General features: G+C 43.1%; 1 protein-coding gene across 1 annotated transcript in view; it reads left to right on the top strand.

The window, feature by feature from the left end:
• The window catches only part of EGLN1 (egl-9 family hypoxia inducible factor 1), an 80,028-nt gene extending 77,032 nt beyond the window's left edge, over nucleotides 1–2,996 (top strand). The window contains exon 5 of the mRNA XM_077289087.1: nucleotides 2,751–2,996. Coding sequence (XP_077145202.1) covers nucleotides 2,751–2,770 — 20 coding nt within the window. The 3' untranslated portion in view covers nucleotides 2,771–2,996. The remainder of the gene's footprint in view (nucleotides 1–2,750) is intronic.
• The last annotated feature ends 10,613 nt before the right edge of the window (nucleotides 2,997–13,609 follow it).

The raw sequence follows: 13,609 nt of genomic DNA, 5'->3' as shown, positions 1-13,609 counted from the left end.
CAGGGTTTTTTTTTTTTTTTTCAATATACTGTATATAATATTCATTACGTAAAATAGGGGGCAGGTCAGTGGGGGATCAGTGACCTGTCAGAAGTCATTCTGATGAATACACCACAGCAGATCACCACATACAAACTCCCCAAAGGCGCCCCCCCAAAAAAAAGGCCGCCCTGGGGCGCGAGCATATCATTAACTCAAAACCGAAAATAAAGATTACACAAGAACCACAAGACAGATTTAATTAACCAAGGTATCATTGTAATCAGTATAACGGCGCCAACCTGAAACTGTCTGTATTTTCCTGTGCACAATCCTGCTGACAGGTTCCCTTTAAGAGGGTAAAGGGGTTGTCAAGGTTTTTGATGAAACGCTGCAGTTACTGACTTAAGACTTATTAATTTTTACAGCACACACACCGCACACTGTTAGGATTCTCCTGGTATTGCGGGAGAATGTTACATGACCGTAGATATACTATATGCATTCTTCCAGGTACATTTTGACAACAGGTGTGGGGCCACGCTTAATTCACTTGCATTGAAAGAAGCTCTTGTGGCATCGGAGAATCCTGCCATTATATGACTGCAGACTTCTGACTCCTCATTCAGAGTGACTGCAGACTTCATCCCAAGCCTGGAAAACCCCCTTTAAGTGCCTTTCCGCACAAGTCAACTTTAATTAAAGAATAAAATGTAATTAGATATTTACTTGTTTTTAGACAGATATTGATTTTTAAAGCATTAAGTTATATAAATAAAATGTTTTTTAGATACTATTGTCTAATGGAAGTGTGAAGCATTTGGCCTTTTTGGATGGCATGGCTTCTCAGTGATCCCTCTGTAGCACACGTCTAACGTGCAGACAGAAGGAATCTAAAACGGGACGTGCCCTGCTGCTGAGGGCATAGTTTGACTTCACTCTACATGTGATATGCATGTAATCTTTCATGCCACAGCATTAAACATTACCTCTCTGCTCTAAGCAGTGAGATCTCGCCATATTTTGCAAGATCACTTTGTTTAGGCGATGATGATCATCTGCGGGGTAGAGAGACGTAGCACCATATGTGCATGCTGGAGAACTTTGGGTTCGGCCGTTGGCAATGTGACAACCATGCTTGCACCCGCCACATGGAATGCAGATGCTTTTAACCAATGTTTTTTTTTTAACTACATTTAGAATTGTTTTTTTATTTTTTTTCATGTACAATGTATTAAAATTAGTGTGAATTCCCCCTTACTCCCCTATAGTTACTTTTTAAGCTCCTAGTTTAATAACAGAATTTTTGTCTTGGTTATATAATTACCATGTGGCAGAGTTCAGATGTTTTTACTGTCAGCTTCTGATATGAGATTTTCATCTTGCACCTTACAGCAAGTCAGTGGTATCTACCTTGTTGACATTTATAAAAATAAATCATATAAGGCTGTGTTCACAAGATGGCACAAATACCGTATTTTCCGGCGTATAAGACGACTTTTTAACCCCCAAAAATCTTCTTAAAAGTCGGGGGTCGTCTTATACGCCGGGAATCGACTTGTACGCCGGTGTATATGGTGGGTGGGGAGGGGGAGTGATCCTGATGACGAGGGGGCATCTCACAGGAAAGTGAGTAATCCCCATTACCTTATCCTAGCGGTGCAGCGTGGGGGTGTCAGTGCTGGGAGCGGCGGCAGCTGCTGTGTTCTGGTGCGGCGGCTCCTCTTCTGTGTGGGGCCTCTGTGCTGTGAGGTGGCGGCGGCAGCGGCGTATCTTTATCCAGTTGGGGCTCCTCCGGCATCTCCTTAGCCCTGGAGGCCCCGCCGCAACTCCATCGGTGCAATGTGGTGGCCTCCGGGAAAATGGCCGCTGCTCAGATTCAGATCTCGTGTCCCGAGATTTCGGGACGAGATCTGAATCTGAGCAGCGGCCATTTTCCCGGAGGCCACCGCATCGCACCTATTGAGCTGCCTCCGGGAAAATGGCCGCTGCATTGCACTCATGGAGTTGCGGCGGGGCCTCCAGGGCTAAGGAGATGCCGGAGGAGCCCCAACTGGATAAAGATATGCCACCGCCACCGCACAGCACAGAGGCCCCACACAGAAGAGGAGCCGCCGCACCAGAGCACAGCAGCCGCCGCCGCCACTCCCAGCACTGAGACCCCCACGCTGCACCGCTACGATAAGGTAATGGGGGATACTCACTTTCCTGTGAGACGCCCCCTCGTCATCAGGATCACTCCCCCCCCCCCCCCCCCAAAAGGCACATATTCACCGGCCCTATAAGACGACATAGGGTGTATAAGAAGACCCCCGACTTTTAAGAAGATTTTATATTTTAACTGGTAAAGTTGGGGGGTCGTCTTATACGCCCAGTCGTCTTATACGCCGGAAAATACGGTAGTTTAGACTGATCAGTGTATATATGTCTATGCTACGAAATGTTTCCATACATTGCTTTATTATATATGCTACTAAATGAATTTGCGCTACTGGAAGAGAGAACTGTGCTGTTCTCTGCCCAAAGAGATTTTCATGGTTAATTAATTGAAACATTTCTTGAAACTTAATTTTTTCTAATTCCTAAAATAAGTAAAATCTGCCTCCGTGTTTTTTGTTTTTTTTTGTCTCTCAATCGGCTCAAAAAAAAAAAAAAAAATGTGAACTAATTTTTTTTTCTAAGCCTTACAAGTTATGTTAATTTAATTGTCGCTTTGTTTAATACTTGTTGTTTTTTTTTTTGTTTTTCTTCTGAATAATTTCTCTTTTTAGGCGACAAATCTGAGGATTGAAGTGGAGAGGTCACATCGGATGTGGTGATGAAAGCAGTCTCTTGAAAACTATGAACTAGCAGCATTTTTGCTCTTTCTGTATACAGTATATAAAAAGTGACTTGATAACAATGTATTTTCTCAGTTATGCAGTGGAATCTTTTATTGCATTGTTACATGTGAATGTAAATAATAAAGCTTATATATAATAACTATATGATGCACCAATAAATTTAAAGTAACTGAATGATTTGTGCTAGAATTGCTAATGTCGTCATAAAAAAAAAAAAAAAAATTGCACACTACACTGTTCTGCGTTAGGGATGAGCGAGCACTAAAATGCTCAGGTGCTTGTTGCTCAAACCGAGCAATTCCTAATGTATGCTCATTTCAATTAACGAGTATAATGGGGGAGTCAATGGGAAATCCAATCTTTTTTTCCGGCAGACCCTACAAGGAGATCTGGGGGGCAGTGAGAATATTTAAATGGATGGGAACAGTGCTGAATGGGAGAACAGCATAGTGAAGACCCCTGGAAGCATCTCTGACTCCCAGATCGCTTCTGAGAACAATGGTGTCACACTTTTACTCCACTGTAAGGAGTGACAATAAAACATTCCAAGAAATTTAATTTTACAGGGAAAAAAAATATTAACCCCTTCCTGACATGTGCCTTACTAGTACTGCTCTGCAGGAGGTGTGTTCCCGCAAACCGCTGTACTAGTATGGACTAGTATGGCCTCATGCTGAGCGCCGCAGCGATTGCGTGCGGATGTCAGCTGTATGTGACAGCTGACACCCCCGCAGCAACACCTATGATTGTGCTAGCACCGATCATGGCTGTTTAACCCCTCTGTGGCCGCTGTCAGTAGTGACATCGACATAGAAGGGGCATCACGTAGGGAGGGGGCTCCCTGCGCTCTTCTAGCAGGACAACGCGATCTGACAGGCATGCCCCCTTCCCTGCCTGTCAGATCGCTGATATGATACTCTGCAGTGCAGAGTGTCAGATCAGCGATCTGATGTAATATAGTAATGTTCCATCCTGGGACAAAGTGTAAAAAAAAATGTTTAACTTTTAAGTGTAAAAATATTTTTTTTAAATCTCTAAATAAAGAAAAATAATATTTTTCCAATAAATACATTTATGTATAAAAAAAAGGGCGCACATTTGGTATCGCCGCATCCTTAACGACCTGCTCTATAAAACTGTGCCACTAATTAACCCCCTCAGTGAACACCGTAAAAAAAACGAAGCCAAAAACAATGAGTTATCATGCCACCGAACAGAAAGTGCAATAAAACTTGATTAAAAAGACAGATGTAAATTAAAAATGGAACCACTGGAAACTGCATCTTGTCCCGCAAACAAGCCGCAATACAGCTCCATCAGCAGAAAAATAAGTTATAGGTCTCCTAATAAAACAATGCAAAAATTATGATTTTTTTTTTAATTGTTTTTGTGTAAAAGCCCAAAACATAAAAAAATTATAAATGAGGTATATCGCTGTAATCGTACAGACCGAAAGAATACAGCGGTCTTGCCAAATTTACCACATGTGGAACGGTGATTTAAAAAAAAAAAAAAAAGCAATTCCTGAATTTGCTGGTTTTTGTTAATTCTGTCTCTGATTTGTCAAATCAGAGTAGAAAACGATCAAAAAATGTCATGACCAGAAATGGTCCCAATTAAAATGTCAGCTCATCCCGCAAAAAACAAACCACCACATGACTCTGTCGGCCAAAATATGAAAAAGTTATAGCCCTCAAAATATGGTGATGCTAAAACTGTTTTTCGTAATTAAGAGCGTCTTTTAGTGTGTGACAGCAGCCAAACATAAAAACACGATATAAATCTAGTATAGCTGTTATCGCACCGACCCGAAGAATAGTCGCCTAATCACTAATACCGCACGAGGAATGGTGTAAAAAAAATAAATCCAATTCTTCACATGCTGTTTAATTTTTTTTTTTTTTTTTCTTTTCATTCTGCCTCCCAAAGATCGCAGTAAGGCTCCGCGCACATTCAGGCTGTGTGCACACGTTCAGGAAAGTTTGCAGAATTTTGCTGAGCAAATTCGGACTACTTACGCAGGAAATCTGCACGCTTTTTTTCGCGTCTTTATTGCCTTTTTTGCGCTCTTCTTTTTTTTTTTTTGCTGATTTTTCCGGAAATTCCCAATGCAATAACATAGCGGCAAATCCGCAAAAAATCTGCAAAATTAGTAAACATCCTGCGTTTTTTTCCGCAATGCGTTTTTTTCGCGGAAGAAACTCTGCATGGGCACAAAAATTGCGAAATGCATGAAATTAATGGGATGCTTAAAATGCGAAAAATCCGGAACGTGTGCACATAGCCTAAGGCTATGTGCACACGTTGCGGAATGGGGTGCAGAATTTTCTGTACAAAATCTGCATCTCCTGGCAGAATCCGCAGCGTGGAAGAATCCGCAGCAAATCTGCATCGTGTGCACACAGCCTTAACCTGCGCTGAGCGCTTACACCAGGGTTTCCCTATTACTCTCTGAAATACACGACTCAGACAGAACCGAACCCCTGGCGGAAAATTCCCTATAATTAGGCAGATGGAGGCACTGTGGACGCCATAGGACCTGTGATCCGGCGGTGTCCATCTTTTTAGGATTGCATAAAAGTGCCGTCCGTCCACGGTTTTGCGCACCTTTGAAAAGGATACCGCTGAACAGAGGCCAGATGGAGTCCAGAGTAATTCTGCTGCCTCATAGTGAATGGATCCCTTGGAGGTTTCATCTGTCACGTCACTCAGAGATTTAGATGGAAACCCCAAAGTAAGTGCTCAACATTTGGGATAACATTTATCTGGCGCTCAATGCTATGTAAAACGTTCCCACTAAAAGCTTCAACTTAATCCACAAAAAAGCAAGTCCTCACTCAGGTCCATTATCTGTTAAGGGAAACATAGGGGGCATTCATGTTACTTGTAGCACAAAGGCTCTGGAAAAGCAAAATGGCTCCTCGCTCCCCAAAATAAATTCAGCAAATTCTCCGCTCCCAAATCCAAATGCCCCCCCCCCCCCTTCTGAGCCCCAGTGTGCCTAAACAACATTTAGCGCCCACATTTTGGCATTTCTGTAATGAGAGCCCACCTAATTTACAGGTGTACTGGTGACTGCAGTGTACTGGTCACTACAACCGCAGTTTGCAATTTTCACTCAGCAACATTTTCACTCGGCCCACTGCTGCCCGTTTCTTGAAAACACCCATGGAGTCAAAATTGTCACTACATCTGTAGATACAACCTTTTGGGAATTGAATTTCCAAAATGGGGTCCCTTATGGGGGTTTCTGCTGTTCTGGCACCTCAGGGGCTCTGCCAATGTGACATGGCACCCTCAAACAAGTGCAGCAAAATCTGCACTGTAATATGGCGCTACTTCCCTTCTGATCTTTGGTCGAAAACTACTTTTGAGGCACAGTACACATATGGGGTATCGGTGAACTTGGGAGAAATTGCACAGCAAAAATTGGGGTCCATTGTCTCCTTTTGCCCTTGTGAAAATACAAAATTTGTAGCTAAAAAAAAGATTTTTGTGGGATAAATGTTTTTTTTTTAAATATCTTTATAGCTCAACGTTACAAACTTCTGGGAAGCACCTGGGGGGTACAGGGTGCTCAATACACATCTAGATAAGGTCCCAAAGGGGTCTAGTTTCCAAAATGGTGTCATTTGTTGGGGGCTTCCACTGTTTAGGCACATCAAGGGCTCTTCAAACTTTTTATTCAAAAAGTCAAATGGCGCTACTTCCCTTCCAAGCCCTACCGTGCGCCCAAACAGTAGTATTCCCCCACATATGTGGTATTGGTGCACTCAGGAGAAATTGCATAACAAATTGTATGGGGCAATTTCTCTTGTTACCCTTATGAAAATGCAAAATTTGGAGCTAAAGATTTATCTGGGGAAAATGTAACTTTTTTTTTTTCTTTTTTCTTCTCCTATGGCTTAACGATATCTATCTAGATAAGTTTCTTAAGGGGTCTAGTTCCCAAAATGGTGTCACTTGTGGTGGATTTTTACTGTTTAGGCATATCTCGGGCTCTCTAAACATGACATGGCATCCGCTAATTATGCCAGCAAATTTTACATTCAAAATGTGAAATGGCGCTCCTTCCATTCTGAGCCCTGCCATGCGCCCAAACAGTAGATTTGCACAACAAAATTTATGGTCCAATTTCTCCTGTTCCCCTTGCAAAAGTAAAAAAAAAAATTAGGTCTAAAGGAAAATTTTTGTGAAAATTTTTTTTCTTCTGTATTCCAAAAAATCCTGTGAATCACCTGAAGGGTTAATAAAATTCTTGAATCTGGTTTTGAGTACCTTGAGGGGTGCAGTTTTTAGAATGGTGTCATTTTGGGGTATTTTCTGTCATAGGCCCCTCCAAAGTTACTTCAAATGTGAGGTGGTCCCTTAACCCCTTTACCCCCAAGGGTGGTTTGCACGTTAATGATAGGCCAATTTTTACCATTCTGACCACTGTCCCTTTATGAGGTTACAACTCTGGAACGCTTCAACAGATCCCGGTGATTCTGACATTGTCTTCTCGTGACATATTGCACTTAGTGGTAGTTAGTGGTAAAATTTCCTCGATATTACTTGCATTTATTTGTGAAAAAATGGAAATTTGGCGCAAATTTCACAATTTTCCAACTTTCATGCCCATAAATCATAGATATGCCACTAGCTATGTTTTCTTTAGATCAGCACAATTTTGGAACCAACTTTTTTTTTTTTTTTGTTAGGAAGTTATAAGGGTTAAAAGTTGACCATCAATTTCTCATTTTTACAACACCATTTTTTTTTTTTCTTCTTTAGGCTAGTTTCACACTAGCGTTAACTGCAATACGTCGCAAATGCGTCGTTTTGCCGAAAATACGCATCCAGCAAAAGTTCTTGCTGGATACGTTTTTTCGTCATAGACTAACATTAGCGACGCATTTGCGACGCATTGCCAAACGTCGCGTCCGTTTTGCGACGCTTGGGCGTTTGGTAGCGGACCGTCGGGAGAAAAAAACGTTTTTTGCTCCCGACGGTCCACTTTTTCCGACCGCGCATGCGCGGCCGGAACTCCGCCCCCACCTCCCCGCACTTCCCCGCACCTCACAATGGGGCAGCGGATGCGTGGGAAAAATGCATCCGCTGCCCCCGTTGTGCGGCGGAGACCACCCTAGCGTCGGGAACGTCGGCCCGACGCACAGCGACGGGTTGTTCCCGACGCTAGTGTGAAACTAGCCTTAGGGACCACATATTTTAAGTCACTTTGAGGGGTCTATATAGAAAATGCCCAAAAGTGACACCATCCTAAAAACTGCACCCCTCAAGGTGCTCAAAACCACATTCAAGAAGTTTATTAACCCTTCAGGTGCTTCACAGGAATTTTTGTAATGTTTAAAAAAAAAAAAAAAAAAAAACTTTTTTTTTTTTTCATAAAAAATTTATTCTGATCCAATTTGTTTTATTTTACCGAGAGTAACCGGAGAAATCGGACCCCAAAAGTTGTACAATTTGTCCAGAGTATGTAGATACCCCTTATGTGGGGGTGAACCACTGTTTGGGCGCATGGCAGAGCTCGGAAGGGAAGGAACGCCATTTGACCTTTCAATGCAAAATTAGCTGGAATTGAGATCGGACGCCATGTCGTGTTTGGAGAGCCCCTAATGTGCCTAAACAGTGGAAACCCCCCACAAGTGACACCATTTTGGAAAGTAGACCCCCTAAGGAATTTATCCAGATGTGTGGTGAGGACTTTGAACCCCCAAAGTGCATCACTGAAGTTTATAATGTAGAGCCGTAAAACTAAAAATCATTTTTTTTTTTTCACAAATTCTTTTGCCCCCAATTTTCTATTTTCCCAAGGGTAACAGGAGAAATTGGACAATAAATGTTGTTGTGCAATTTGTCCTGAGTACGCCGATACTTCATATGTGGGGGTAAACCACTGTTTGGGCGCATGGCAGAGCTCAGAAAGGAAGGAGCGACGTTTGACTTTTCAATGCAAAATTGACTGGAATTGAGAGAGGACGCCATGCCGCGTTTGGTGAGCCCCTGATGTGCCTAAACAGTGTTAACCCCCCCATAAGTGACCCCATACTGGAAACTAGACCCCCCCCAAGGAACCTATCTAGATGTGTTGTAAGTACGTTGAACCCCCAAGTGTTTCACTACAGTTTATAACGCAGAGCCGTGAAAACAATCTTTTTATTTCCACAAAAATGAATTTTAGCCCCAAGTTTTGTATTTTCCCAAGGGTAAAAGGAGAAATTGGACCGCAAAAGTTGTCCAATTTGTCCTGAGTACGCTGATACCCCATATGGGGGGGTAAACCACTGTTTGGGCGCATGGCAGAGCTCGGAAGGGAAGGAGCACTGTTTTACTTTTTCAACGCAGAATTGGCTGGAATTGAGATCGGACGCCATGTCGCGTTTGGAGAGCCCCTGATGTGCCTAAACAGTGGAAATCTTTTATTCTAACTCCAAACCGAACGATAACCCTAACCACACCCCTAATGCGAACACACCCCTAAACCTAATCCCAACCATAACCCTAACCACACCTCTAACCCCAACACAACCCTAATCCCAACCATAATCCAAACCCTAACCCCATCTCTAGCCCCAACCCTAACTTTAACCCTAACCCTAATGGGAAACTAGAAGTAAATACATTTTTTTTTTTTTTATTATTTTTCTCTAACTAAGGGGGTGATGAAGGGGGTTTGATTTACTATTTATAGCGGGTTTTTGTTTGGCAGCTGTCACGCTAAAATAAAAAAATAGTTTTTGCATCAACACATTTAAAGAGTTATAATTTTTCCATATATTGGTCCACAGTCATGTGAGGTCTTGTTTTTTGCGGGACAAGTTGACATTTTTATTGGTACCATTTTCGGGCACATGACATTTTTTGATCGCTTTTTATTCTGATTTTTGGGAGGCAAAATGAACAAAAACCAACAATTCATGAATTTCTTTTGGGTGGGGCGTTTATACCATTCCACGTGGGGTAAAATTGATAAAGCAGTTTTATTCTTTGGGTTAGTACGATTACAGAGATACCTCATTTATATCATTTTTTTTTTTTTTTATGTTTTGGCGTTTTTTTACAATAAAAACTATTTTATATAAATATTAGTTTCCAGGACGTCCCACTGACAGCACTCTAGAGGACGTCCTCCTCCTTGTAGGGACAGGAAAAACAACATGAGAGGTTAAAAGGTCCCACTCTGCCCCCTTTCCTTCAGTGTTTTTCCTGTCCCTGCATGGAGGGACACACGAGAGTCAGCAGAAGCTTACCGGACCGGAGGGCTCAGGGGGATCGTGTGGCTGGTCCAATATCTTTCCCCCTCATCAGTAGCCCAGGGCAGAAACTTCCCGGGAGGGAGTCCCTCTGCCCCAGAGACCAGTCAAGCGGACGGGCTCCTGGGTGAGCCGCTTCCTTCCAGGGGGGGCTCTCGGCTCAGGTGCCATGCTGGAGAAGAGGTGCGGGAACCCACATGTTCACAGAGCATGGAGGTGTCAGCACTTCTGGAGGCAGCTGACCAGCACTGCGTGGAACGCGGACGTAAGTGGTCATAGTAACCGAAGCGTCACTTCCGGTTACGTCGGTGGCCTAGCAGGCGTCCCACAGTGTGAAACGCGGAAATAGGCATAATAATCGAGCGCTGATCCTTGTGATAGCGCATATTCATCCAGCGTTCCACTAGCGGGAGGAGCGGCGGGCGCCAGATTTGAATTAAGTCGCGCAGACTTCAGACCACAGGGATTCGCGGTAACCCAGTCCAGAGTCACGAGATGGCGCAGGGATGGGAGCAGAGGTTCTGCAATGCCGGAGACAAGGGGTGAGTGCAGCGGTGCTGCTATATCCTTCTGTCAGTGGACATCACATTTACCCAGGCCTGATTGTTTTTTTTAACAGAGGATATGGAACTCAGGAGTGAGGAGGCGGGGGATAAGGAGGTCCTGCAGACACCCCTCCCAACGACAAAAAAGTCAGGCAAGGCCTTGGCACATGGGCATGGGCACAAAAATTGCGAAATGCATGAAATTAATGGGATGCTTAAAATGCGAAAAATCCGGAACGTGTGCACATAGCCTAAGGCTATGTGCACACGTTGCGGAATGGGGTGCAGAATTTTCTGTACAAAATCTGCATCTCCTGGCAGAATCCGCAGCGTGGAAGAATCCGCAGCAAATCTGCATCGTGTGCACACAGCCTTAACCTGCGCTGAGCGCTTACACCAGGGTTTCCCTATTACTCTCTGAAATACACGACTCAGACAGAACCGAACCCCTGGCGGAAAATTCCCTATAATTAGGCAGATGGAGGCACTGTGGACGCCATAGGACCTGTGATCCGGTGGTGTCCATCTTTTTAGGATTGCATAAAAGTGCCGTCCGTCCACGGTTTTGCGCACCTTTGAAAAGGATACCGCTGAACAGAGGCCAGATGGAGTCCAGAGTAATTCTGCTGCCTCATAGTGAATGGATCCCTTGGAGGTTTCATCTGTCACGTCACTCAGAGATTTAGATGGAAACCCCAAAGTAAGTGCTCAACATTTGGGATAACATTTATCTGGCGCTCAATGCTATGTAAAACGTTCCCACTAAAAGCTTCAACTTAATCCACAAAAAAGCAAGTCCTCACTCAGGTCCATTATCTGTTAAGGGAAACATAGGGGGCATTCATGTTACTTGTAGCACAAAGGCTCTGGAAAAGCAAAATGGCTCCTCGCTCCCCAAAATAAATTCAGCAAATTCTCCGCTCCCAAATCCAAATGCCCCCCCCCCCCCCTTCTGAGCCCCAGTGTGCCTAAACAACATTTAGCGCCCACATTTTGGCATTTCTGTAATGAGAGCCCACCTAATTTACAGGTGTACTGGTGACTGCAGTGTACTGGTCACTACAACCGCAGTTTGCAATTTTCACTCAGCAACATTTTCACTCGGCCCACTGCTGCCCGTTTCTTGAAAACACCCATGGAGTCAAAATTGTCACTACATCTGTAGATACAACCTTTTGGGAATTGAATTTCCAAAATGGGGTCCCTTATGGGGGTTTCTGCTGTTCTGGCACCTCAGGGGCTCTGCCAATGTGACATGGCACCCTCAAACAAGTGCAGCAAAATCTGCACTGTAATATGGCGCTACTTCCCTTCTGATCTTTGGTCGAAAACTACTTTTGAGGCACAGTACACATATGGGGTATCGGTGAACTTGGGAGAAATTGCACAGCAAAAATTGGGGTCCATTGTCTCCTTTTGCCCTTGTGAAAATACAAAATTTGTAGCTAAAAAAAAGATTTTTGTGGGATAAATGTTTTTTTTTAAAATATCTTTATAGCTCAACGTTACAAACTTCTGGGAAGCACCTGGGGGGTACAGGGTGCTCAATACACATCTAGATAAGGTCCCAAAGGGGTCTAGTTTCCAAAATGGTGTCATTTGTTGGGGGCTTCCACTGTTTAGGCACATCAAGGGCTCTTCAAACTTTTTATTCAAAAAGTCAAATGGCGCTACTTCCCTTCCAAGCCCTACCGTGCGCCCAAACAGTAGTATTCCCCCACATATGTGGTATTGGTGCACTCAGGAGAAATTGCATAACAAATTGTATGGGGCAATTTCTCTTGTTACCCTTATGAAAATGCAAAATTTGGAGCTAAAGATTTATCTGGGGAAAATGTAACTTTTTTTTTTCTTTTTTCTTCTCCTATGGCTTAACGATATCTATCTAGATAAGTTTCTTAAGGGGTCTAGTTCCCAAAATGGTGTCACTTGTGGTGGATTTTTACTGTTTAGGCATATCTCGGGCTCTCTAAACATGACATGGCATCCGCTAATTATGCCAGCAAATTTTACATTCAAAATGTGAAATGGCGCTCCTTCCATTCTGAGCCCTGCCATGCGCCCAAACAGTAGATTTGCACAACAAAATTTATGGTCCAATTTCTCCTGTTCCCCTTGCAAAAGTAAAAAAAAAAATTAGGTCTAAAGGAAAATTTTTGTGAAAATTTTTTTTCTTCTGTATTCCAAAAAATCCTGTGAATCACCTGAAGGGTTAATAAAATTCTTGAATCTGGTTTTGAGTACCTTGAGGGGTGCAGTTTTTAGAATGGTGTCATTTTGGGGTATTTTCTGTCATAGGCCCCTCCAAAGTTACTTCAAATGTGAGGTGGTCCCTTAACCCCTTTACCCCCAAGGGTGGTTTGCACGTTAATGATAGGCCAATTTTTACCATTCTGACCACTGTCCCTTTATGAGGTTACAACTCTGGAACGCTTCAACAGATCCCGGTGATTCTGACATTGTCTTCTCGTGACATATTGCACTTAGTGGTAGTTAGTGGTAAAATTTCCTCGATATTACTTGCATTTATTTGTGAAAAAATGGAAATTTGGCGCAAATTTCACAATTTTCCAACTTTCATGCCCATAAATCATAGATATGCCACTAGCTATGTTTTCTTTAGATCAGCACAATTTTGGAACCAACTTTTTTTTTTTTTTTGTTAGGAAGTTATAAGGGTTAAAAGTTGACCATCAATTTCTCATTTTTACACCATTTTTTTTTTTTCTTCTTTAGGCTAGTTTCACACTAGCGTTAACTGCAATACGTCGCAAATGCGTCGTTTTGCCGAAAATACGCATCCAGCAAAAGTTCTTGCTGGATACGTTTTTTTCGTCATAGACTAACATTAGCGACGCATTTGCGACGCATTGCCAAACGTCGCGTCCGTTTTGCGACGCTTGGGCGTTTGGTAGCGGACCGTCGGGAGAAAAAAACGTTTTTTGCTCCCGACGGTCCACTTTTTCCGACCGCGCATGCGCGGCCGGAA

The sequence above is a fragment of the Ranitomeya variabilis genome, chromosome 2, assembly GCF_051348905.1.
Source record: "Ranitomeya variabilis isolate aRanVar5 chromosome 2, aRanVar5.hap1, whole genome shotgun sequence".
Classification (NCBI taxonomy): domain Eukaryota; kingdom Metazoa; phylum Chordata; class Amphibia; order Anura; family Dendrobatidae; genus Ranitomeya; species Ranitomeya variabilis.
The sequence above is the reverse complement of the archived record's forward strand: the minus strand, read 5'-3'. Positions and strand labels throughout refer to the sequence as shown.